The sequence below is a fragment of the Syngnathus typhle genome, linkage group LG5 (assembly GCF_033458585.1).
Source record: "Syngnathus typhle isolate RoL2023-S1 ecotype Sweden linkage group LG5, RoL_Styp_1.0, whole genome shotgun sequence".
NCBI lineage: Eukaryota > Metazoa > Chordata > Actinopteri > Syngnathiformes > Syngnathidae > Syngnathus > Syngnathus typhle.
The window spans coordinates 11831256-11857468 of NC_083742.1; the positions used below are offsets into that span (position 1 = coordinate 11831256).

The following is a 26213-nucleotide window of genomic DNA, read 5'->3' on the forward strand; positions in this document are numbered from 1 at the left end:
TTAAATATGCCAAAACATTAAAATAGCTGCTCTTCATCATATTTTTTGCAAACAACATGAAAAAAAGTCACAAGCATGGACATGTTTCTTTTGTACCTCATTGGATCATGTAAAAAACGAAAATCATCAAGTGTTCTCTATAAACTAGTATGTCATTGCTGCAACCAAAGAAAACTGATAAACAACACAAAAATTCAAGTGGTATGATGGACAAAATACAAAACTCTTGCCAGAACAGAAACACCAAAAGAAAGTGAATGACTGACTAGTATATGTGGAACGTGCGTTGTTAAATATTTTGATATTTACTAATCTCACGAGTAACAATTCCCACACAACAAGGACATCCCATTTGGCAGTAAAGCAGCTTGAGAACATTGGAAACACTGTGAATATAAAATCACTGACGTGGTAACTCGGCTCTAAATAGGTTTGAAGTGTGTCTGTAAAACTAACATAATTTGTGAGGAAAAAGATGGGGAAGTATATATATTTGTAATCTAATCCTGTAAACATTGGCTATTTAACAAGTTTAAGCAACATACAGTACTTCTTTATCAATAAGTAGTCATTCAAAATAGTTGGAATTTATCTCTGTTTTGTTTTCAAATGCGCAAGTAACCTAACGTTCTGATTAACATTGACACTTAAAGGTTTGACGTAAAACACAAAGATGTATTTGAAGATACTGACAGGTACTCTATAAAGTGTAATATCATAGACCTGTTGACTACACAATTAACATAGAGGAGCATACTGTACACTCATTGAGGCTCGATCAAGGCTGCAACCAATGATTGTAAAGGCATTTTGTTGTACAGTATAATGAATGTGTGTTTGTTTGTTTGTGTGTGTGTGTGTGTGTGTGTGTGTGTGTGTTTGTGTGCGTGCATGTAATGCTGCTACAAATGATTACACTTGATTGGAAGGAAAAATAAGACACACGTGACTATCACTTGTTCTCGATCAGCATCTGCACCTTGTAAACAAGATCTCTTGCCAAGGTCAAAATCTGCTTGATATCGTGATGTTCGGCCATCTCTGAAAGACAAAACCTGCGTATTAATATCATGAGAATGGAAAAAAGCCAAAAGGTAAACGGTTTATTGTAGAAAAACAAAATTATATTTTATCAATAGTTTGATCACTCATGGTTTACACATTTACGACATGGCTAATGAAATATCACAATCCAAATGTGTTTTTTGACAACAATCTCGCGAGCAGCAATAAACCCTTGTGTTTTACCGTTAAAGAATTTAATAATTTCAGTGAAGTCCATATTGTTTTCCAGAATGATGTCCCTGTAGATCTCTACCAGGGCCAAGGCAATGAAGAGGACAAAATGACTAGAGGAGGCAAATTTGGCCGCCCAGATGGTTTCCCAGACTGCAAAGACATCGTCGTAGACCAGCTCTGCAAGAAAAAGCACACAACGGGCTTGGGATTGAGCCAAATAGGTATATTCTGGTTTTTCTTTCCACAGCGAGTTGCATTTTCTCAGCAAGATATTTCTAAATCCCTTCAAGCACATCAGGCTAACAAGACCAATTGTTTGACATTTTAAAACCCAGACATAGCTTACGGAGATCTCTCGCTCCTCTAATTGGCACAAACTCTGTCGTGTTTACCTCGTTTGAAGTCTAAGAGGAACCAGCGGTAGCAGAAGTAGAAGTGAGTGTAGTCTCCGTTTTGGTGCATCAGCTCAAATAGCTCTGAATCCAGAATCTGCATGAAAGGGGATCAAGAGATTCTCAAGGAAAAATAATCAGAGTAGTTGCTGGAGAAACGGTTAAATCCATGCGTGACGTTGACTTGATGAATTTCATTTACACTTGGACAACTAGTACCGGCTTGTATGAGAACGTGGCTGATACTGCCTTACTTGGATCAGAGAGCGCATGTTGGCAAAGTGCGTATCCATCGCCCCTCCATGTGGAAAGTTTTGATTCATCCTCTTCATGAGCTCCGTGAAACAGCTAAAGGCCAAAGCCTCTGAAATAACGAGGGAAAAAAAAAATGATGCCGCGAGCCAGGAAGGCAAACCAGGAAATAGAAGAGGTGAAGGAAGGTGGTGGTGGTGACTCACCATCATCCAGAATGACGAGAAGCGGAGCCAGCAGATCACACATCCCCTGAACGTATCCGATGTCGAGGTGCCTCCAGATATAGCTGCAAATACACAAAAGAAAGATCCTTCCGCTGCTTTTATCCGCCACGCTGACTCTTCACTGCTTGTACTTAACATGCTGAAGATAGATGTGTGAGCTGCCAATATGAGAACTTGGCACTTGCTTGACCACAGTTTGAAATCTTTATTTTTCACCATATTGTGCCATTTTGTGTTCTTATTTGTTGCGGAGGGGGGAGCAAACCTGGCAACCCACCAGGACATACTCCAAGAAATAAAACTGTAGCAGTTTTAAAAATGGATGGTGAAAACGTGTGCCAGTTGATTGTTCCATAGTTTGGGAACAAAAAAGACTATCCTTCAAACCGAGGCACCAGCCAGGGGCATAAAAATGATACGAGAGCATTTAGATATTTGAATATAAATCGCAATTTCTTTAAATGTACTCTCAAGTGCACAGGCAGCCAGTGGAGGGAGCCCAGAATAGGAATTTTACAATTAAGGAATAAAGTACAATTATTATGAGAAGGAAAAGACTTTCCCGCGAAAACGTAATATTACTTTATTATTCAAATGTTTAATTCTATTATTTATATTCTTGAGAATAAAAAACCTGAAAAAAAAAAGAAATTGTAATCTTGGAAGAGAACAGACATACGATTACAAGAATAAATTCTTAATCTTATAATGCTTGACTCTAACCGTATATATCATATAGTACTCATGAGTAAATCAAGTCTGCCAGTGTTGTACCTGCACATGATGTTACGGAGCTTTTCCAGGTTTGCAGGAGTGAAGTACCAGTAGTTCCTGTCACAGCGCTGTACATCCTTTTCAATGCGGTGCAAATTCAACGTGTACAAGTCTAAAAGCTCTTGCTGAAAGCAGCAGAAGAAAAAGAAAACGTACGCATGAGCTCACTGGTTAATGCGTAGACGATAAATATTAAAAGATTCTTAGGAAAGAGCGGTACATACTGAGAAGGCGCCTCCTGCAGATGCTTGCGAGCTGGCTTCTGCGCTGTCTGCACAGCCATCCAGAGACTCAAAGTGAGGGTAGAGGCTCTCCATCTCTGGCTCCTCAGACAATATGGACTCAGTGCCTTCTGGACTGGGCCTTTCCTGCCCACCCTCAGGTCTCAGATCCAAGTCTTCGGAGGAGGACAAGGGCTCACAGTGGGCCTTCCTGCTCCAGGGCGCCATGGAGACATTGGCTTTGGGAATCTCCTCCATCTCTATGGCTGAGGGAGACTCGTCAGACTCAGTCAGGACCTGCGCTTCGGCCTTCTGAGAGGCACAGTAGGCTTCTCTCGCTCTTGACACCCGAGCGTCTGCTGGTAAAGATAGTTTCTTGTCAAGTGTTTTGGGATTTGGGACGGCAGCATCTCCTCCCGCTTCTTGGGATGTCTCACCTTGGCTGGATTTCTCTTCCACTTTGATCCATTCAGTTTGACGCTCTCCTGGAGTTTTTGTTGCGTCTTTGTTTTTCAGTCTTTCTTCAGCGTGATCTTGGGATTCGGTACATGTTCCTGGTGTCAACATACTATCTTTGACAGGCTCTTTGCTTCCTTCAGTCTCCACTGAGGAACCACCTCCATGCTGAGCCTCCTCTACTTTGGGATCTGCTGACTTGATGGACTCTTCCGGGTCATCTTGCACTTCAGTCTTGGTCACATTGGGTTTCTCACGTTTGTCTTGCTCTGTTAGACCTGCATCCTGAGGAGGTTTGGCCGAAGCTCTTGGTGCAGCCTCGGGTGCGGCGCTGTCCTCTGTGCTGAGCGAGCCGTCCGACAGGCCGGATGTAACCGAGAAGTTGCGGGAAGAGGGATGCCCAGAGTCAGGAGAACTTGGGCCGTTCTGAGCTGTCCCACTGGTCATCTTTGGCACCTGCTTGGCTTCTTCGCTCTTGGATTCTGTCTCAATCTGCTCCACCTCTTCTACAGACTCAAACACCTGCAACAACAAGCCAAAGGGAAGCCGACTACTCCAGAGGAAGGGATGGGATGATGTGAAGAACTAGCAGGAAGAGAGTGGAGGGATGCTGTTTAAAACATCATGCAACTTTACAGTTTGATCTTGCTTAAAGGGGATTACAAGTAAATGTGACATTTTTGATTGTGTTACTTGCGAGTGCGATACCTGTGTGCTGCTGCTGGAGTCACTCTGCAGACGAGCCAGACTTTGTCTGTCTGAACTCTGGGAGGACCGTGACTAGTAGATAAAGACAAACAGGCCAAGAAGTCATTGCATGAACTAGCAACAATTGTCACTCTCCCGATTATTTGATTTGAAAAGTAACTAAGTGAGATTACAAGTTCCACTACGTATTAGTTACATAATTACATACGTACATTAGTACCATAAAACTGACGACCGGTTTCACCAATAGTTAAATATAACTTGGAAAGGCATTTTTAACACTTAAATAAACCTTTTTTGACCTAATTAAAAATGAGACTATGGATTTCATTCAACATAAGCTAGTTACTTGGTTTTATCAAAAACATTTTTCTGGAGCTGTTAATATTGTCATGGAATGTAAATTCAAACACCATTGTTATGTGTACATGTGTACATGTAGTGTGCTAAATTGTGAAGTCCCAGAATGCTTCACTTTAAAATGTAAGCACTAGTTCCACTTGATGATGTATTCTATTGTGTATAGTTGTTTGCTTGTTTTTGTCTAGGCTTTTCAGGATTTCTAATTTGTTAGTTTTGTTTCATGAAGGAACTCCATGATTGAAAAATATGTGATCCCTATTCAAGCGTTTTTCTGATCGCTGCAGTAAATGACATTGCAAGACAATACTTGGTAGCTTTCTTTTGTATTTGAATAAGATTATTCTGGCCCTACCAACTTTGAATCTAAATAACCGTTCAAATACGTTTCCTTGCTTGTAGCTGTGCGTCACCTCATTACTGACGGTTGAGTCATGATGAACCATCTTTGAACTGGTGCTGTCCATGCTCGCCCCTGAAGAGCACTTAGCTAAAGCTGCAGCGTGTTGTTCCTTCTCCCGCTGCCGAACGATCTCCTCGCAGCCGAGCCATTCACGCATGGTCTGCTGGTAGCGCAAGCGCACCTGCTCGTCCACCTGCAGATAGAAATCAAGTGTCAGTGTGGGAAAAGGTTTCTGGAAAAAGGAAAAAAAAAACCTTTCTTGTGAATTATGTCTCACCTCTTTCCTTTCTGTTTCAGACATCCCAAATTGGTAATGCCCCAAGAGGAACGGCCACACTTGCTTGCGTAAAGATGGCTCCACACCGCCGAAATAGACCAAACGAAGCAGCTCTTGCTCCTTGTAGGTCTGAATCAAATAAAATCACTTTTATGTCCAAAACCTAGTATGTTTTTATTGCACTTGTCAGCAAATGATGGATGCGAGAGTCTGTAATGGTTTTCCCTTGATTGGAGATCAATGTCATTTGCTCAAAATGGGAAAAAAATAAAACATTATCGATAGCATGTTAATGTCACGAGCCAGGAACACGCTCGGAGGATTTAACGAGCCGATGTACAATCCCAAATGTGGACTGTTATACTGACAGAGCCATTAGCGACGCTTCATGCACACTGCTGCGAGACTAATGATGTGTGCAACATAATTAGCAGAGAATGAGCTTGGGTGAGACGGCTGAGTGGCAAGCCTACAGAGAGCCGAGGGGGGTTGTGATGGGATGTGCCTTTGTGTGCCTATATGAGGAAGTGCGTCAATGGAGATTTATGGGAATGCTTACATTACAGTCTTGCAGGAACATCTGCCACACATCTGCAGTGAGTCCTTGGTATGCGTCGCACGGCACGTCAGGCGACACAATGGTGTGATTGACGAGAGCCGAGAGGTGAGTGCGCACGGTGGACAGGTGACGGCAATACGCCAACCCTGTTTGACGAGATATGGGAAACATTCAATCCTTCTACGGAGGCTGTTGATTAAAATTAAGATATCGCCGCTTTAAAGTGTGTACGCAAACATTGTTATAGGCTATTCAATTATTCTATTCACATTTACTGCTTAAGGAAATATTCCCTGTTCTAGATTTTTCTCAGCATGGATGAGGCACAGAATGTTACAGCGACATTATTAGTTTTAAAACATCCTGTGCCTCGGATAATGAAAACTTCCCGCAGATTAGTTTTGTCCACTTTCATTCAGATGATTTATTACGTGCCCAAAATGTATTATTTCATATTGATGATTTACTGCATGACCAAAATGTATTAGTATTTTATATTACGAATACATTCTGATGATATATTGAAATGAATTCTGATATAAAGAGAGAATTTTCTCTTGAAAATCAAAGTCAAAGTCTGCTTTTATTGTCAATCCCTTCATATGTCAAGACACACAAAGAAACCGAAATTCCGTTTTTGTCTCGTCACCGTGGGATAGAGGAAACGGAATTTCGGTTTCTTTGTGTGTCTTGACATCGGAAAGGGATTGACAATAAAAGCAGACTTTGACTTTCAAGAGAATCTTTCTCTCTTTATATCAGAATTCATTTTAATATATCATCAGAAACTAGCTGCATGCAAACTGCATCCAGAATGTAAAATCAATATTGTCTTAGTATATATTTTTCCTCAAATAAAGGATAAAAATGAAGAAAGAATTATTTTTAAATGACCTTTACAATATTTACACACCATATATGCCAAAATTGTACCGAGGATGGGAGAGTTGGATCTATTTAATGCCTGCCCCAGTACATCCTAACATTTCGCAATGGGTTAAAGTGCGAAACTGTCTGTGGTGGAATTGTGACAATTCTCTCATTTCACTATTTGATCTCCAGCATTGGCATTATAGAATGTCACGGCATTACTCTATGTCCATCCCATCAGTTAAGGAACACATTTTGAAGTAAAAACAAATTCAATCCGTTCACAGGGGCCACGAATAACATTTTTGGTCAAATAATATTTCTGAACCTAGACTTGGATTAAATGAAGACCAGATCATAAATCGGAAATCTCTAGACATGATGGCTGCATCACCTTATCTTTTGTTCGTCTTTCCCTGATGTGCCCAACATTCTGGAACAATTGGTACTGATTAGAGCACATAATCTTTTTCCATTGCCTCATTGTTCTTTGCTTTATGTAAGCCCCCCCGCCCAGAACACATGACCTTCTTCCATTGTATAATGACATGGAGAAACTTTCTACCTTTTGCTGGTATCAACATACGCTTTTGAGGGGGCACCATTCCACTGGAAAGGTGAATAGTGTGAAATGAAAAGTTCACGTACAGCCATAAAATGCCCTCGAGATGATCTGATACTTCATGTTGTCACATAGCAGCTTCAGAGGAGTCCTGAAGAGAAACAAGAACAATTTCACATCTCTTCTCATCTTTACATAAACTCGTGCTGTCATATAAAAAACACCGACCAGATGCCCTGACTAAGTTCTAATTACCTTTTTATTTGCTTAGCCCCTTCTCATTTTCCTCACGCATTCTCATGTCAGTGGGGAAAATGTCACACACTTTCCTACCCTAGTATTGCAACATCCTGGTGTTGTCTCCGCATGCACAGATGTGGCCAGCCAGTGACTGTGCCTCAGCAAACCTCAATTGGTTGAAGCCAAAGCTTATCTGAAGCCTTAATGTGATTCTTTCTCACCTCTCTTGGTTGCACCCTTTGGGCGTGGACCCATCAGAAAAGCTGCCCTGGGAGCAGGATGAGCATGAAGACTTCCTGAGACTGGGATGCCACATTGCAGAGCTCTGGTCCATCAAATCTGGTGGAGTCACTGCAAAAGGCACGCACACGCACATCATTACTGTCACTGTCAAGATGTAATTGCTTCCTGTGCACATTAGCAGTGAGATGAGTGACTGATGTCATCTTAATTATGCTATTCAATGCACAGAAATCTTAAAAAGACAAAATTATCTGCACCGTTGGATCACAAATAAAGTAAATCTAAAATGATCCTGCACACAGTTGTAAAGACTGACAACATCTAGCAAGAAAAAAGAAATTATTTAAAAGAAGAGCAAAGGAGATAAAGCAAGCAAAAGTCTTTCTGGGCAGAGCGCCTGTTTTTAATCCATCACTTGTCAATCCTCCAGTTAATTGAAGGCTGCGTTGTCACAATGCATGGAAGAAGGTGTGACAAGGCAATAGGATGGAGTTAGCGGAGTTTCATTATTGGGGCACTTGAAAAAGCTTGACCAGAGGCACAAGACAGGTCAGCAGGATATTAGATGGTGGGAATGAAAGCAGAACACAGTGAAGACAGCCAGACAATAGCAGCTGTGACAGCATTAGAGCCTCTGGAAGACAATATATATATACATATCAAAGTATATTTATATCAGATGTGGCAGAACACTCATCCAACATTTTCCCCAAACCTCCAATTGTAATCAATGGAATCGAAAACAAAAATCGACACATATTTGCAGACCGCAGGAAGAAAAAAACAGATGTGCACGTGCAACAAGAATCACATAAACTGATAGTGAAGTTGGTTTTTCCCACAAAATGATAAAGTTACAAAAACAATACATAAGTGAGGAGCTAATGTAGAACAGCCAAGAAAAAGAAATGGTGTGTAAACGACAAGTATCTCACCAAAGTCTGACAGGCTATTTGGAAAGAGGATGCGGAAGACATAGTCTGTTGCCTCTTCCTCCTCCTTATCTGAGACGGAGTCTGTTGATCCAGATCCCTGAGGAACTCTCTTCTTCAGCTTCGGGAATACCTTCCCCTGCATCAATAAAAGAATAATTTAGAGTAATCTGAGAGAACAAACCACACATTACACATTTGTCACCAAAAAACAATAAACACTATAAAGGGCTGCTTTGTAGCACTTTCTTTTGATTCAAGGAAAGAAAAAGAACTGACATGGGCACAGAAACTTAAAAGAGACTTAAACTTGACAGACATGTAAGATTTCAGTCCAAAATGTACTTTTACATTGCTTTGATCTAATTATGTTATACTGAACCTTTGCCAAACCCCCGCAAATAAAAAGCTAACCTTTTTGGCAACGTTTATAAAAACCAGAAGAACCAATTCATTCATGTGGATTTAGGATGACGAGCGTCTGCATGCCCGCGATTATTAATAGTCGAGCGTGGGTGTTTTCTATTTTTCCGTTTGCTTGCACTGCACACAATAAAACAAAGGGTACCTCATCATGTGTGCCGGTGCATGTCGTGAGAACATAAAGCCAAAGAGTCATCAAACTCTGCACTTCATCGGTTATTGGTTTATTGATCAGATAAAAAATGATTTAGCACGGGCATTGTTCCTCCGTAACAATGGCTAATTGTTTGAGGGCATCGGGAGAGATGGGATGACCTCACGTGCTGACCTTTCCCCTCTGAGACCAGAGAGGAGGATCCAGCTGACCGTGCGGAAGCAGACCATTTTCCAGGCAGGAGAGAAACTGAAGCAGGTGACCTCCTTTAGGGAAGCGAAGGGGAGGCCTTTGGATGCCATCCTGACTGACCAGCACCACCGTGCCCCCACTGTCAACTGCAGGAGAAATGTTTTCAATCTCAAGCTTCATTGCCAGGTTGAATAAAAAGAACTTCAGTGGAAAAATTTCCATCGCCTGCCAGCCTACCTTGCTGATGACAGTGCAAGTACACAATCTCTTCAAGAGGGATTGTCATGGCGTAGTCCCAGTACACACTGCAATTCATTCAGTGAAAATGATATAATAGTCAGGCTTGTGCAAAGAAATAACCAAAGGGCAATAATCAAACCTTACTAAGAGAAAGCACACAGTCACACACACAACCACCGACAAAGGAATATTACGTTGCTGGTTGGTCTGACTGTGTCTCGGTCAATAAATCACCTGCAGGCTGCCTGTCTGCTGAAAAGAAGCCTAATTAGATGAGCTGTGTTTACTCTGCATACACAGTCTCTGGGACACTCGTACGCGCACACACTCACAACACACACATAGTCCGCAACAACCGAGTCTTTTTAAGTCTCTCGACTGATCTTTCATACTGGCTTCATTTCACTCGCAACACGTACACACCAACATGGGACATCAACGTAAACACACAACAATACATCATCACCTTCGTTCATAGTCCAAGTCACCGACGGAGCCGTTCATAAGTTGATTGGGGGTCCACTTCAATGTCATGAGGTCAGCCGTCTGGTGAAGGGAAAGGTAACCCGGGATAGCCTCCATGTCGTCCCGCTGCAACAATGAATTAAAAAAATTAAAATCATATTCAATACAACAGGGGTGGGCGTCATAATTATATCGATGATTTCTAGAATTTTTGGTCAAATGCTTACAGGCTGAACGAGCACATTGTTTTTGCCAAACAGCAGCGTGGCCCTGTTGTTTTGATGCAGTGACTCCACGTAGTCGCGTGCTGATGGCGACGGAGAGGGGCGCTCGTCCATGCTGCTGCTGGAATGACGCTTTTGGATCTGAAAAATTATTCATTCCAAAGAGCAGTAATAAAAATCACACAGTACGCAGGTACAGAAAATTCCATTTACTCGCTGTGTCAAGTCTAAATGTTTAATGTTTGGTCTTGACACACACTGACCGACTTTAAACGATTCATTTGAACTTGACACACCCGCAGTCAAAGAAGAATAAAAGCAATTTGTCAAGAGGTGACAAAGACATAAAGGTGCGCCTAACTCTTTACTTACACACAACGCAGGCCTTTTGGTGGGCGAGTCCTGCCTGCAGTGACCACTGTGGATGCGATGCCTTTGCACCAACTCGTCAGCCGAGGGGTCGGTCCAAAAGTGGTCGGCGGTCTTCATTTTTGTATACTCCAAAGCGCAAGGTCCCACTGTCACAATTAAATCAGGAAGCCAGCTAACCATAACCTCAACACATTACAAACACCTCCTCGCTGACAATGTAGTAGTTTTTTGGGGGACATGGAAGCCAATTTCATCCTGCAAGGAATACCTCTGTATCATTTACGCTACACGATTGGCTTCAACCATTTGCATCGACTATTTCGGAAAACAAGAGACAACCATCTTTTTCACCATAATTTGTAACATGGTGTAAATAGTCTGTTTGATACTGTCAGAAATGTTTTCATTTAAAAATAAGGTATTTATGCAGCTGTAAATAACAGTGGAGTAAAAACATCATTGTATAAAAGAAGTAGAAGAAGTGCTTGAAGCTGTAGAAGAGTAGTCTGGGAAAGCAAGTTTGACTCTGGGGAGAAAACTTGGAGATCCTTTGAAATAAATCTTTTGCAGAATCAGTGCTGGAACTTTTGTGACGTACCTTGTTCGCAGCTGTGTGATGCCATACAGCACATCATAATAATAAGAATACTGCAGTATTAAACGAAAACCTCTCTGACAGTCCCAATCAAAACAGATCATTATTACCATAATTATGTTGAAAGTCATTTTTTTTCATACAGCTCTTGTATTAGATTTCATCACATTATATATCAAGATCCCTGAGTACTACACATAAATCTGATTAAATCTGAAATTAAGGTCCTTGCCACAATTCACACAAACGCTTTTAGGCTTCAGTAGAGGTACAATTAACGCCACAAGAAAGGGTATGGAAGAAAACCTTTTAGTCTGAATTTAGCAGCTATGATACATGTATGAATGAGACAAAAAACATGTTGGTTAGAAAACTCCAGTAAAAGCTTGCTAATAAAGTCACAAATTACCCAGCAAAGAAGCAAGGATAGGTCCATCGACAGGGTCCATTAGAACAGCCTCTTTCTCATAATATTTACTGGAAGACAGATAAATAGGAATAGAATCAGGTAGGTGGGGAGGACAGAATGTTCCAGTAACTTGCACGTAAACATGACATTTTACACTTTGTAATGCACCTGCTGTTTTCCACCAAGAAGAGGACAATCTTGTCTAGGACCTTCTCGAAAAGAGCCGTCCGAATCCATAGGTTCTTAATGGCCTTTGGAGTGAGGCTGGGAAGCCGAGGCATTCTGCGCAGGCTGTCCTGGCTTTGCAAACTTTGGCTTCGTCTGCAAGTAGACATGATAAATTGGAGCGAAATAATGACGTGACAGAAGCGACACGGAATCCTTGTCTGCTCTGCGTTGCTCGCTCACTTAGTCCCGATAATCTGCTCCAGCTCTTGGGCCTTCTTGCACAGTTCCTCAGCGGGGGGAAAGCTCTTGCCCACCTTCATGAACAGGGCGGCGATTTTGTTGCTTCGGAGAAAGCCTGCCGCTCGACGTTTCAGCCCGTGCAAAACACATGCCTCCACCGCAGCTGTTTTAGCAAACGAGGTTGGAAAAAAATTATTATCATGAAGTAAATAACAACGTGCTTTTTGCCAGTAGATTTTGTGCCACAGGCCTTCCATTGATGGTCTTTTCTTCAGAATATGGATAGATGAGAAATTTTATTAATTTAATTGATGAATTACCATATTCAGTGCCATAAATGCATGTGCATGAAATTTGCAGATTAATGCAAATGTATTGATTTGTGAAAAATATGATGACTACAGTGCAAATGTTTTGTTTACTGCGATAAATTAAACCTAAATGTAGCTCAAATTAGTTTCTTAGATTACAATGAGTGAGTGGTATAATGCGATAAGCAAAATGATGTATAATAATGTTAAAGTAAAAAGAACAGCTTTATATGAATGTTTATGCAAATTTATAATGTAGTATAATAATTTGTGTAAATGTAAAAAAAAATTGCTCTTATTATCGGAATATATTATGTATTCTATAATTAGAGATGGATACAGCAAGTGCGTGTGCTATCGTACATTAGAATAATATGTAAATTTAAAAAGTAGCCCTCCACATAATTATTTGAGTCTAGTAAAAAATTCCCAGTGAAAAAACTACAAGTACTAATTGGTGACTTCACTTCTTTTTTTTTTTTTAAATTACCGCATGAACATAAAAAAAGAATAATAACTAAAACATGAATCTGCAAATTTAAATGGCAAAAAAATCACTTTATACTGAAAAATAATAAATATAATCTCACATTACAAATCATTATGAAATAAAATGAAGTTGAGGTCAATTCAGCCCCAAGTATAATGGTGGCAAAAAAATGTTCCACCATTAACGTGACTTGTAAATACTCAAGTACGTAAAACAATAAATAATAATGTTGCCTCTTAACCAAGAACAGTAGCCTGAAAACTGCTGTTAACTGCATCCACATAAGCATCTTTGCAGTTTCTTCCCTTTTCCACATGATATGTCCATAACAGGATAACACACTTGAAGAATTTAGAACAAGCAAAAACGCCGACTGCCCTCTTCTTGATGGCCTACATGGCAGCACCTGAAGCTGTGTTGACATTTGAGTCCTCTTCAGGGCTAATCCTATGCTTCTGTTCACACGGGGGCACATGGAAGAGCACGGTTGCTGTGGCAACCCCTGTTGATACTGCGATAAAGCTTCGGAAGAGCTCGCCGAGGGAGGGGCAGCCGAGACTCATCAGCATCACAATCTGTGTTTTCATCATCCTGACTCCTTCAAACACAGCGTCTCATCTCCTGCATCCTGCCGCTCTGCAAATGCGATCGCTGTCACCGCTGAATCTGCATTCACGATGGCTCCAAGCCAGGTTCAACTTCAGTGTTGCCAACAAAACTGTCAATTTCCAACAAAACTACCACAGGAACAAGTCTGCATCTTTGTTGATTATGACATTCTCCCATCTTCCTCGATTTGTTTTACTCAATGTTTCCCTTTTGCTGCTTTTTAGCCAGAGCCATTATTGTGGTAATCTTACAAAGTGTAATCCTTTGAAAAAATTTAATTTATCATCAATGATACCGATTGTCCTTGGAGAAACAACAAAAACATAAAAGAATACATTTAGCCAAGTATACAGCGGCTATAGAAGGTCTACACACACCAGATTAAGAATGCGACATCATCATCTCAGAACTATTTCCGCAATGAACTCATTCATTGCCATTGACGGCTATAGACGTCAAAGATCCATTTCAATTGGGCGGGCAGTGAATGAGTTAACGTAACCTATACGCAATTTGTAAAACTAAATGTCAAGAAAAAGTAACAGAAAATGCTGTGCATGAGTGTGCATATCTGCAATGAGTCTCTGTTCTAAATTCGCCAAATTCAAATCCATGTTAAATGGAAATCAGTGCAGACCTGCCTTCAATTATAGTGCCCATGATTAACACCACCAAAAAACATTTCAAATGAGCTTATCATGACATTTTATTGCTTTGCTATTCTAGCAGAAGCATGTATGTTTTGTTCCAACACTGCTTGCTATTTGGAACTCTTCATAATTTCCTTAACCTTGACTAAAACCCCATCTGAAGAAAAACTGCTCCAAAGCAGGATGCTGCCAATGTGTTGCTTGTATTTTTAAAGGGTGTGTAGACTTTTTATAATCACTGTATGTCCCGATAGAGGTCGACATCCATCCATAACACAACGTCTCTACAAAATTTCAACATTTAACACCTGTCATATCATTTATTTTCACGCCACAGCCTTTCTCACTGTGTCTCAAGTGTTCTGAGTTTCTGCGGGCAGCTCATCAAAGTAGCCACTATGTTGAAGGCTAATTGCTCCCTGGAGAGCCGGCTGAGCTCTTCTCCCATCCTCCATTCGCTCAATTCTAGTCTACACGGACCACAACCCAAAGAGGATGGTAACAAGAGCCACGGTGACATGGCGAGAGGAGGAGGATGAAGAGGAGGAAGATGGCAGACAACAAGACAGAACATGGAGAGGGGATTTGGTGAACTGCTTAGTGCCCATTAAGATAAATCACCATAAAAGAAAGGCTCTCCTCCGAGTGACCAGTCGGGCTTTGAAAAGATTCATTGCGTAATGTTTATAGTGACAGCGAAGGAACTTGATGACTCTTCCATGTAGGCACTATTAAACACAAAACCTACCACATTAAATATTAAACACACTAAAGTGTTGTGTAAAAGGAGACGTTCAATCATATTTGAATAAAATGTGTGTAGTACCTGACACCGTATTTACATTGGCTTTCGCGAGCTAAACTGTCAAATTTACCCAGACTGAAGTTTATTTCCTCGTCGAATAGTAAATGAAAGAATTCTAATTGCACGCACCGCAAAAAAAGATTTGAAATGTGAAATCGCTTTTAGAACAATTTGTAGTAAAGCTTTGTGTCTTTCAAGCAATTCGATTTCATTTCCTCTCGGTCCTCTAGTGCATTTCCCCCAGGCCAGTGCTTCTCAATTATTTTCTGTTACGCCCCCCCCTAGCAAGAAGAAAACTATTCGCGCCCCCCCTTCCCCACCGTGACTATCCTAATTTGTCTTGTAAGTCGTAAAATGTTGCACTGTCGCAAACGTCACAGAAGTAACAATGAGAGCGCCACTGCCCCCTGCTGTGAAGATTCGCAATTACACTTTATTCTAGTACTGCCAAAAAAAAAGCCTGTTCCCCAGGGTCACACGCGCCCCCCCAGGAATAGCACCGCGCCCCCCAAGGGGGGCGCGCCCCACTATTTGAGAAGCACTGCCCCAGGCGCTAACATGTTCATTGACTGTTTGGAAATCAGACAAATTAACTTTTTTCATTATCATGCCATGAGGTAAGGTGTCAGAAATGCTTTTAGTGAACTACAGCCTTTTGTTTCGATTCCTACTTTTGTGTTGTAAAAATTAGTTTTCATTGATAGCCCTAGTTGTAATCATTTAATATTTCGTAAATACAGATAATGTAGGTTGCTTGTTTTAGTTCAATTTTTTTAACAGTGGTAAACTTTTTTTTTTTTTTTGCTCATGTTGAACTGTTTCATCGCCACACAAATATCAGTCTGTACAGTGATAAAGTGAGTGCCACAAATAAATCTTGTTTGGTCTGAGCCACGCAGAGGACAAGTGTGGCTTGCACGTGGGCAGTGTTTTTTTCACACACTATAATAATATCATACTTCACTGCCAGCATTTGGTGAAAACAAAAAAGAACTTTAAATGCCACTGGTTAAACACCAATTGAATTACTAAAATGTTGTGTTGACAACCAAGATAATCTAAAGCAAAAACAAGTGTTGGTGTCTACTAGAAACTAAAACGGTTTCAGCAACATAGATGAGCGCAGTCGATTTGTCGATAGTCACTACTAGCCAAGTGCTTTTCATAGGAATCACTTCAACATAAGTGTGCAGAGTAATCTTAGGAGCAAATAATAATGTTAATCAACGGCCTGTTCCATTTTGGATGGAGAAGGCTTGGCAGCATTTATTGTGCCTTGGAAGAATCGAGCCCAACATTTCAATGATGATAAAGGTTGATCAGTCTACTAACACATGTCCGAGCCATGGCCATCAGATAGAACTAGATAAAAGTACATCATTGCATCTAGTGCACTATACTTGAAATTCCTGAAATCTTCCATTAATTAGTTCTATTGGATGCTTTTGGGTAGACTAATTATATCTATGATCACGATTCCCTTGGAAGATAAATTGACACCGACTGGCATACCGGAACAAATTGTGCGTGACTTCCACTAAATTAATAAATGGGCTGCCTTACAGCTCATGATAATTAGGTTAGCACACAATTTACAATAATGGGTTGCCTCTTTCCGTTATCTTTTTTCTTAATGTACCTCTAACAAGAAGCAAAGTCCCCGCCTTTTGAGGTGTTATAAACGTAACATAACAATACATTTCCATTAAATGGAATTTTGTGAGCAATAAAGTCAGGAGACACACGAAATGGCTTTTCTCTCACAGGATTGTTCACAGTGTTCCAGCTACAGTATGTTTGCTTACTCACCACAAAGGGAAACAATATGGCTGCTGTCTTCATGAACAAATTTCCTGGTGACTGCTTCCTCCATAATCTGCTTCACCTGTCAATGACACGGCAGATGCAGCATGACTCACTCATTAATATGCCACAGATGCACACACACGGTCTCCGAAGGGATTGTTGAATGAGTGATAAGTATATTTCGGAATAATCAGATGGATACTGTGGAAAATACATAATGTAGACAAATGAGGCACTTTAGGGTTGTTATCGACAAATTAAAGAGAATAAAAATGGAGTGGGATGAGTGCTAAATTCAGTTGCTGAATGAGTCACCATCTCTCACCCAGAGGATCTTTCCAAGGAAAAGTGTGACATTTACAAGTAAAAAGGAGATTTTATTTCTACATCAGACTCTTTTTCCACCTTGGGTGGGAGCAATTGATGATGCATATTGTCAGGAGTTCTTAACATGGGGGTTGAGGGGATGCTGGGCAGTAGGCAGGGGACACCCTAAACCGGTTGCCAGACGATTGCAGGGCACACAAAGACGACCAACCATCCGCACTCACGACAATTTGGAGTGCTCAATTGGCCTATCAAGGATGTTTTTGGGATGTGGGAGGAAACCGGAGTGCCTGGAGAAAATCCATGCGGGCACGGAAGAACATGCAAACTCCACACAGGGAGGGTCGGCGATGAAATCGAACCCGCACCTTCCTAACTGTGAGGCGGACGTGCTAACCAGTGCCCCCACAGAGCCGCCCTGGTCTCAAGGTAACACTCGTAATTGGTCGTTATGGGGATCTAGATCGAGTCCTCTCCTGACAACAGCTAAGGAACACTAGTTAAGAAAATTGAATAAATCAATTGCTCTGTGGGTGTGTTTACCTTTATCTATAGGCCAACATGAGTAACAAAACTACGTCAATCGCCACGGACATTCATGTGCACATCACTGCCAACATCCACATCAATCTTAAATTATCAAAACAATCAGCTCAATATTTATGATTTTCAAGTCAAGTCAAGACTTGATTGACTTGATTTCTGATTTTATGGAGCTCTTTCCTTAACGAGACAAGAAAGAGTCATTGAATGTAAATATAATTTCAATTTGATGATTTCATTCAAATATTTTACTCGTTTATTCATCTGTTACAAGCTTCAGAGAGTAGCAAAATGCGGCTGGGCTATGGTCTTCATCCTGGCAGACCTCTGTTTGGCACATTCTCCAGGCAAAAATATTCTGCTCATTCTAGCACTTGGAGATTCTCCAGCCATTTATACACTAATGAAAGCTGACAATAGCTATGCGGGCTAGTGTATCTGATCATTATGCATTTTATCAAGGGCACACATTGTTTGAACTACGGAAAGGAGCTGTGAGTTTGAACCATCCTGACAGCTGTGAAGGCCGGCCGGTGGACGTGCGGGGTTTGAGGCCATCTTCAGATGGATCTAGAGCCTTTGCAAAAACAGACCCTTTGAAGCCAACCATCGATAGATTTGCTGCTCTTACCGCTTTTGTGTCAAAGAGGCATACAATGGTTCACAAGCATTTCTAGAAGTGAGACTTAAGAAGCTCAAAGTTCTATCATACAGTTGCATAGTTACCAGCTAGCTGTCAAGAAAGTTCATTTCATTCAGCCGGTATCAACAAAGTCATCAAGTCACCATCAGGCCAAAGACCTTTTCTCAAGCGGAATCTGATGACATTATAAGTATAGCACCAGGGGCATTTCTTCATGGAAAGAGTGTCCGCACTCTTCTCCAGGACTAGCATGGACACAAAGTTAGCCACTTGCAATATTTGTTGATCATATTAGCCCATAATGGGTGTGACAGGAACATTTGTCCGAGCAAGTTTCCAGTTTTAAGTGCCTGCTCTTTTCTCAATCGCTTTCATTGGCTCGTTCCCAAATAGAGCGGTGTAATAATGTTTTGTAAAATGAACAGTCTAGTGGGTCTGTTTTACTACCCCTTGAGTTTTGAATAATTTATTTTAAAATAATAGAAAACAAAAGGGAACAGAAAACACTTGAAAGCCTTTCTTTCTTTCATGATTAATTCACCAGCCTGATTGGATTCCTTGACTTTTGGCAGCAGTAATCTTTAGTTCACATCTCTTATTTGGGTTACTGATCAGGTCTCAGATGTATTCCTTAGGCAACGGTGTCCAAGCACAGACAGCCTGCAGGTTGCTATGGAAACGACACGTGTTGCACAGTAGAGTTCCGCCAAAGACCATACGTCAATAATATTCATTTATCTCTAGGAGTAACTAAATGAAAGCACTCCCTCAAATATTAACCTCGCAGGAGCTAAGCCTTGTCAAAATTCTGTGCTCATTTGGAATTGCAGAGAATCAATCTAGACAATTTGTCGATGTTAGTACTACAACTAAAATGTCACCTCAGTGGATTTGTTTCCCATCAGATTGTGACCGTACCTGCATCTGCGGTAAACCTTCTGAAGCCCAGTCCAACCACTGACCACCGAAACAGCGAGATTTGAATGCAGACAAAACAAAGATGGCCCAAATCCCACGCCCGCACGACTTGGCCGCCGGGAACAGAGTGTAAACGTAGCCGCGGCTGTGACAGTTTGATCAATGTGTGTTTCAGCAGCCTGGTAAAATGAGGCTCCTCGATGCACTGCACCCAGAAGGCAGAGTGATAAAGGATTGACGGACTATTCCAATTCACTTCGGCAATAGCAGAGCCAAGAAAGTAGAGGATTCATCTACCAATCTTCATTATTAATCGTCTCTCTGGCACTGGTGAATAAGAAGAAAGGATACATTCCTCTTGTTCATCCATAAAAACAAGATGGGCACAATAATTCTCAATGGTTACGAATCGTTTCAATTGTGTGGAATCGAGTGTTGATTTATCTTGTCTTTGAAAAATCGAAGCAAATTGCCATGCATTACTTGGCTGCCACAAGAAGAGACGTCATCGATACACTCTAAACTCATTTGCGGCCTGAAGAACACGATGGCAACGATGGAATGTGCATTATTCTGTACTATACTGCAATAGCATCGGAACATGGGTCCGAACAGTCCAAAAAATGTCCAATTAAAATAAAGAAAATTAAAGAAATGATCAGGGTTTCTTTTGTTGATCAGTGAATTGTAGTCACATGTCTTTCCCAAATGCAGACACAACTGCTGACGTACACTCTAAAGGCAAAATAATAGGAAAGCGAGGGAAATGAATTCCACGTTCACGCAACCATATCACAGCCTGAGAGGAGCTGACAATGCAACCTTTGCCAAACATCAGTCTTAACCTGACATTATTTTACAGAATATACATGAGTCTGCTACCCAGTCGAATTGAAAAGAGAAGCTGCCATCATTCACACACTACATCTTTAATCCTTAAATGTCGCACCAGCAGTCGCTTGTGACTGAGTTTGATTTTAAGAAATGTATGAACTCATTGAAGCCTGTTCTTTATAAAACACCATCTTCTCTATTCCCCCAGTACAGCCAGATCAGATCACATTCAGATCCATTCAATCCTGTGAATATATTTCCCAACGTCGGTATCGATGATAACAATAATATTTGATTATTTCCCTTCAGTAGCTTCTACGTAAAATCTTCCATCTTTTCTTCTTTCCTTTGGCAATGAACACATGTTGTGTAGGCACACACAACAGAACACAAACACCCGGTGACACAGAAAGGTTTTATATATATATATATATATATATATATATATATATATATATATATATATATATATATATATATATGAAAGCTGCGGCAATAAGAGGTCTCATTCAGACCGATTTTGTGCCAGAAGTGGATTCTGCTGCCTCAGACATCCTGTGCTCTCTCGATAATGGGCCATGTTATTTGACAGTGCGTTTGAGTGGACTGATTGCATATAACCGAGTGGAAAAGGATCACATGGAGATGGTGTCTTCTACATGTGTACAGATAATTAAAAATACAAGTGTATGGATAAGTCAGTCTTTAAAAATATAATCACAGTCAGCTTTAATTGACAGAGACTAATTCGATAATTAAAAAAAAAAAAAAGCATTCATATTGCCGTATCGCGATTGCAGTTTCTGACACTGCCTCAGCAACGGTGAAATTAATGGAAATTCCATTCATCCATTCCAGCCATATCTTTATGTGCTTTTAACGAGGAAAAATGTAATTACACAGTTTTCGTCTTTATAAAAATATACAGAATGAATAGAGTGTAAAAAAATAGAGTTTATGCATTGGAATATTATGCTTTTATTCATTGCGTTGCTCTTTCTGGTGTGTGCCCCTTGGCCACAAGGGGCAGTATAATACATACAGACATAGCATACTACGCATAGATTTGATGATGAAACAGAAGAGAGAATCGCAACTCGGCTGTCGTAATCAGCAGTAATTTTATATGATTTGTCTGTATTTTTTCCCAAATTGTCTGGTAATACCAATTATGGAACCGGGCAAGGAATGATTAATTAATTAATTGTAGTAGTATAGCTTATACCTTCATTACTACCAGAAAAGGAAATTTTAAGTTTTACAGCAGTACAGTAGGATAATAATAATGTTGGATGAATTATTTGTGTTGTGTTGGTTCGAAGCCAATAGCAAATTGTTCCGCTCAAGATTGGAAAGAGCATTATTCTGCTCTGTGGCACGACTACTCAAGCATTATTCTGATTAGAAATGCAATGTGTTTTTAATACAGTTTTTGTTTTGATTTGAATGTAATTGCCCTCCACAGCTGTATCTTCTATTATATCATTCATTTGTATAGTGAGTGCAGAGTTCATCGTGGAAAGGGTCTGGTTACCACTGATAAGAAAACTCACTTGAAAACTAATCAGACTACATTTTCAACACTGCTCTTTTCACAACTTCCTTGATTTTATCTCAAGACGCAAACTGGAAATAAAGCACCTTCCTTTTTTGACCATACGTAAATAAATGAAATATATTACAACCAAGTGAAGTCTAAAATAGCAAAAGAGTGACACTCTAGTTCACTGTGATTGTACACCAAAACATAACAAATTGCTCCCGCTGATTTTTTTCTTTCCAAGGTGAGGCCCTCGGTGTGTTGGGGATCTCCATAGTAACAAGGTGGTTAAGAGAGAAGCTCCTAAGCAGAACAAACAGAGAGAAGCTCCGACCTCAACTAAAACCAGAACAACATAGTCCGCTGCAGACCGTTAGGCACTTAGCCTTTGTGTTTATCATCTATTTCCAATTCAATGAATCATAATTATTTGATGACGAACGAGTTGTACCTTGAACATTTGCATCCATCAGTGATTCCTTTTGGCTTGTATTTTCCTACGTGCCTTGTCTAAATGCAACAGGATGATTCATACAACTGTGCTTGTTACCAAAAAGAAATCTTTGACGTGTTCCCATTTTTGCTGCCTAGTTTTGAGAATTGGTCTCTAGTCATTTGGATTTAAGTGGAAATTAAACACATGCACGCACATTTTCCCAGCGTCGGATTGGTCTATCTTGGCCTATCTTGGCCTTCGGGAGAAAAACATAAATTTGGATCCTCCTCTCCAATTCCAAAGAGCTGTCTGAGCAATTTAATGCATCTCTTGGCATCCTAAAGCAGAATTTGTCAGAGCTCATTTTACAGTCTTCTGCATTGCTTTTGTGTCCATTATGTTGCTTTAGCGCCATGATTGTTTTTAATCACATCGGTAATGATTTCCATTTGGTTGTAAGAGGAACTTTTGGATTGATTGCATTTAATTGCCGTTTTGGATGTGTGGACCCAGAGTAATGAAACAAACAGCACACTTCCAGAGACAAACAACTCCACGCTTGGATTCTTCATGCGTAAAATGTCACATAAAAACCATCACCATCAGAGATGTCACGTGAGACTTTAGTTCAGTGAGCGTAACTGATTAACTCCTGTTTTACTCGTTATGGCTGAGAAACGTGGTGCAATGGTGGTTATGATGTTAATATTTTCACAAATAGATTTACTTCATTTTAAATTGTGGGCTATAGAGGTGTGGCCATTAATTGGTTAATTGACAACTAATTGTTATTCAAATCCTTTGAATTTCAGCCTCTCAACCAAGTAAATATTTTCTAATTTGTGTATGACTCCATGAAATCAGACTTATTATTTTCTGGTAAATCAAAACTAAACAGTTGCAGTAAAAAAATTCAAAAATTATTCAACACAACATTTACGTATTAAGTGAATATTGAAATAACTGTTAGTTGCAGTCCTAGTGGGCTAGTTTACTCACTAGTCAAATAACTAATTTTCAAACAGTACTCGGGCATGCTGTTAATTACATCATTGCTGTGGCATAATTAAAGTGTAAAAGATCAAGCTAAGACTAGTTCACGTTCTGCAATAAAATCTTGAACAAATAGCTGCATTATAATAACGTCAGATTATTTTGAGATGAAGGTGTTTTATAAATCAAAACAAATAACACATTTTGGCATGTGTCATGTAGTGTCACTTGTTTATAAGTACATTTATATACACAACAAATTGATGAATTACTAGTTTGCAAATCAGATGTCGAATTTGAAATATATACATTTTGATAGAGATTTTAGCATTATGGACATTGAGACACATAATTTGCTTTTGTGGGCCATACCAAATGATACGGCAGGCCGCAATCGGCCCCCGCAACCTGAGTTTGAAACCTGTTGTATAGGCCACTGTACAGTAGACAGGGAGTGATTCTGAGCAAAGGCAAAGTTGGTGTTACCACAGTAACGTGACATGATACGCATATATTTCAGAGACTGAACAAACCAAGAGTAGCTTCCATATTTGTTCTATTGCACGTCACACACAACACACACACACACTTTTATGTGCCAATGTTGCAAGCAAATAGATTGGTTGACAAAAAGCTGTCGTTCCCTCTGCTATTGACACCACTAACGCCTGCAACACAATCTGTCTCATGCATACTACTTCTCCTCACGCACTCACAAACACACGCGCGCGGGCGCGCACAAGCACGCGCGCACACGCACCCATTCGCCGCGCCCGCGCACAATATAATATAGTTCTACGGAAGAGAAAGAGGGGTGGACACTTCTGTACTTAAACAAATTGGAAGAAGCATCCAACACGACAGGTGTCATGAGGACGATGAAAGCCAATCAAGAGTGCCAACGTGTTTTTAGGGTTAAGAATTTTAAATGGATTCTATTTCACCTGCAACCAAAAAAAAAAAAAGAAAAAGAAAAATTAAAGTGTTTTGCTTTTGTAGCTAGCAGAAACCACCCACCTCTTTCTTGACAGTGCGCAGCAGCTTCTGGCGCGTCTCAGCTTCTAACGACACAAAAGAAATACATGGCATTTTAAAGCTAACCTGGAAATAGTGCCATGTCAACATATGGATGCTGGACTTATTCGCGATTCCCACCTGCCATGATTGTTGCCATGGGTCCTGTGTTCCTGCACGCGCAGCACCTCCCATCCAACAGAGACGTGCGACTCCAAGAAGTGCCTTGCAACTCCGCCTCCACCCCGTGAGGTCCCGCCTCTTAAAGGTACAGGCAGGCCTTGCCCAAGACACTTTGGCAATCCTCTGTTTGATTAAAGGGTGGACAAACACTTGAAGTTCCAGGGCGACACTTTATTAAAATTGTTTTTTCGTATATTTTAGGCCGTTTTAATTATCCATCACATTTCACACAGAAGCCAATGTGCTTCTCGCAAGCCAAGATACAAAACCTACAAGCACAGGCAACAGTTAACAATACCTAAAAGCAAAACAGACAAAACAAAAGTAGTTTACAAAAATTACAGCTCAATTCATTATCATCAATATCAGTGATTAATTGCTGTTTTGGTGTGTGACGAGAGCCAAAATTGATGTAAAAAGTTTTGTTATGGGCCCATCTTGTGGTGGATGTGGCGAACTACATGCACAAATTAAATACAAACATGCAATGGCTCCATGATTCTTCTTACTGGTTGTTGAAAAATATAACAAGCAAATGTAACTTCTTATTATATTGTATAAACATTATGCATATCCATATCTATGTTTTTCTTTATATTTTCTACATAAAGGTAAAACACTTTAGCTATGCAAAAGCATGGAGACAACAAGAAAATCGCACATTCCAATTTATAGTAATTTCCCACCACATACAGATGAGAAATCAGTGATTAATTATATTTCTCCAAAAGAGTAAAACTAACAGCATTAAGTGGGTGTATAGACATCATTATTCCAGATGGTGGAGTCTAAGTCCCACTCTGCCTTGGAGGCACAGAGCTGTCAGGTGGATCACTTGGCGAAAGAATGTAGTGATTATGCAGCATGACAGACTGAGCAGGTGGATGCCCCCCAAAGATGCTTTCATGGTCTCAGCATCAGAATAAACAAAATCCAACTGAGAATGTGAATGTCAAGATGGACTTTTGGCATTGCAAACAGTGTCCACATCCAAATATGAAATGCAATCCTTTAGTCTTACAGATCACTTTAAATCCAAGCAAGGTCACAAAAACGAATGTGAATGTCAAGATGGACTTTTGGCATTGCAAACAGTGTCCACATCCAAATATGAAATGCAATCCTTTAGTCTTACAGATCACTTTAAATCCAAGCAAGGTCACAAAAACGAGCAAAAACAATAAAAAAAAAAAAAAAAAAGGTAAACAGTAGTTTGAGGATTGTAGTTTACTTTGCTTTATTACACAAAACTTAGTGCTCCACTTTTCTCTTTTCCCCCATGAATGTCAAAAGACTAAAACTAATGAAAAAACTTATCATTAAAAAGACATAAGAAGTATGCAAATTTGCTTTTAAAATTAATTAAAATTAAGCGAGTTTAAAAAAAAAGTCAAAATGATTTAATCTAAAATGCATAAAAATTAGCACCTGTCAAAGACCCACAAAAACGAGATCAATAGAGAAATACGCAGAGGAAAGCCCAGCATCTTGTAACGCTTTTTTTTTTCTCTCTATTTATTTGCATTTTTTTCACTCCTTTACATGTTTGTCTTGTCCTATTGCAGGAGTGACTCACACCTGACAGTGACATGAGGTTGAGTTAATAGCACATTGTTAAATGTCAAAGCAGGGCTTCTGCTCGAGTAAACAGCACATCAGAGCGCTCCCCAAACTTCATCATGTGTTTGGTTTTATTATCACACCAACATGTTCAGTATCATCACCGAGAGGAGAGTGAAAAGAGTCACCAGGATGCCATTTTGGTGAAGGATCAGTTGGAACAATCCATTGCTTCATTGGATCTGTAAGTTTGAGAAACCTCAATGGCGTGCCATCTCTGTGTGTGTTCGTCTACTGGCAGCATCCGCGGGCATGGCTGACATTGTGATTGGAGTCGACGTGCTCGTACAAGCG

The 26213-nt window shown here is 40.3% G+C and overlaps 1 protein-coding gene across 4 annotated transcripts; it reads right to left on the minus strand.

Moving 5' to 3' along the window:
• Positions 1-848: 848 nt before the first annotated feature.
• Positions 849-24350, minus strand: sgsm1a (small G protein signaling modulator 1a). Of its 4 annotated transcripts, none has more exons than XM_061279007.1 (26): positions 24258-24350; positions 24120-24163; positions 16872-16947; positions 12198-12360; positions 11958-12110; positions 11790-11857; positions 10786-10931; positions 10417-10554; positions 10191-10315; positions 9722-9789; positions 9467-9630; positions 8719-8854; positions 7762-7891; positions 7387-7451; positions 5869-6014; positions 5310-5438; positions 5043-5225; positions 4270-4341; positions 3543-4146; positions 3109-3461; positions 2885-3009; positions 2090-2172; positions 1886-1995; positions 1632-1728; positions 1249-1416; positions 849-1041 (listed from the first exon to the last, which is right to left on the minus strand). In XM_061279007.1, exons 1-26 carry the CDS (start codon positions 24274-24276, stop codon positions 953-955), a joined length of 3654 nt encoding a protein of 1217 aa, XP_061134991.1. In that variant the 5' UTR covers positions 24277-24350; the 3' UTR covers positions 849-952. The 4 variants fall into 4 exon arrangements, with proteins under 4 accessions (XP_061134991.1, XP_061134990.1, XP_061134989.1 ...); XM_061279006.1 differs by having other exon boundaries at positions 3109-3464; XM_061279005.1 differs by having other exon boundaries at positions 3109-4083.
• Positions 24351-26213: the final 1863 nt, after the last annotated feature.

Excerpts from the sequence above, each read along its gene's own strand:
- sgsm1a (XM_061279004.1), bottom strand. Across the intron at positions 12,111-12,197 it reads GAGCAGATTATCGGGACTAA|ACGAAGCCAAAGTTTGCAAA; the intron begins GTGAGCGAGCAA and ends GTCTACTTGCAG. Across the intron at positions 9,631-9,721 it reads CTTGCACTGTCATCAGCAAG|TTGACAGTGGGGGCACGGTG; the intron begins GTAGGCTGGCAG and ends TTTCTCCTGCAG.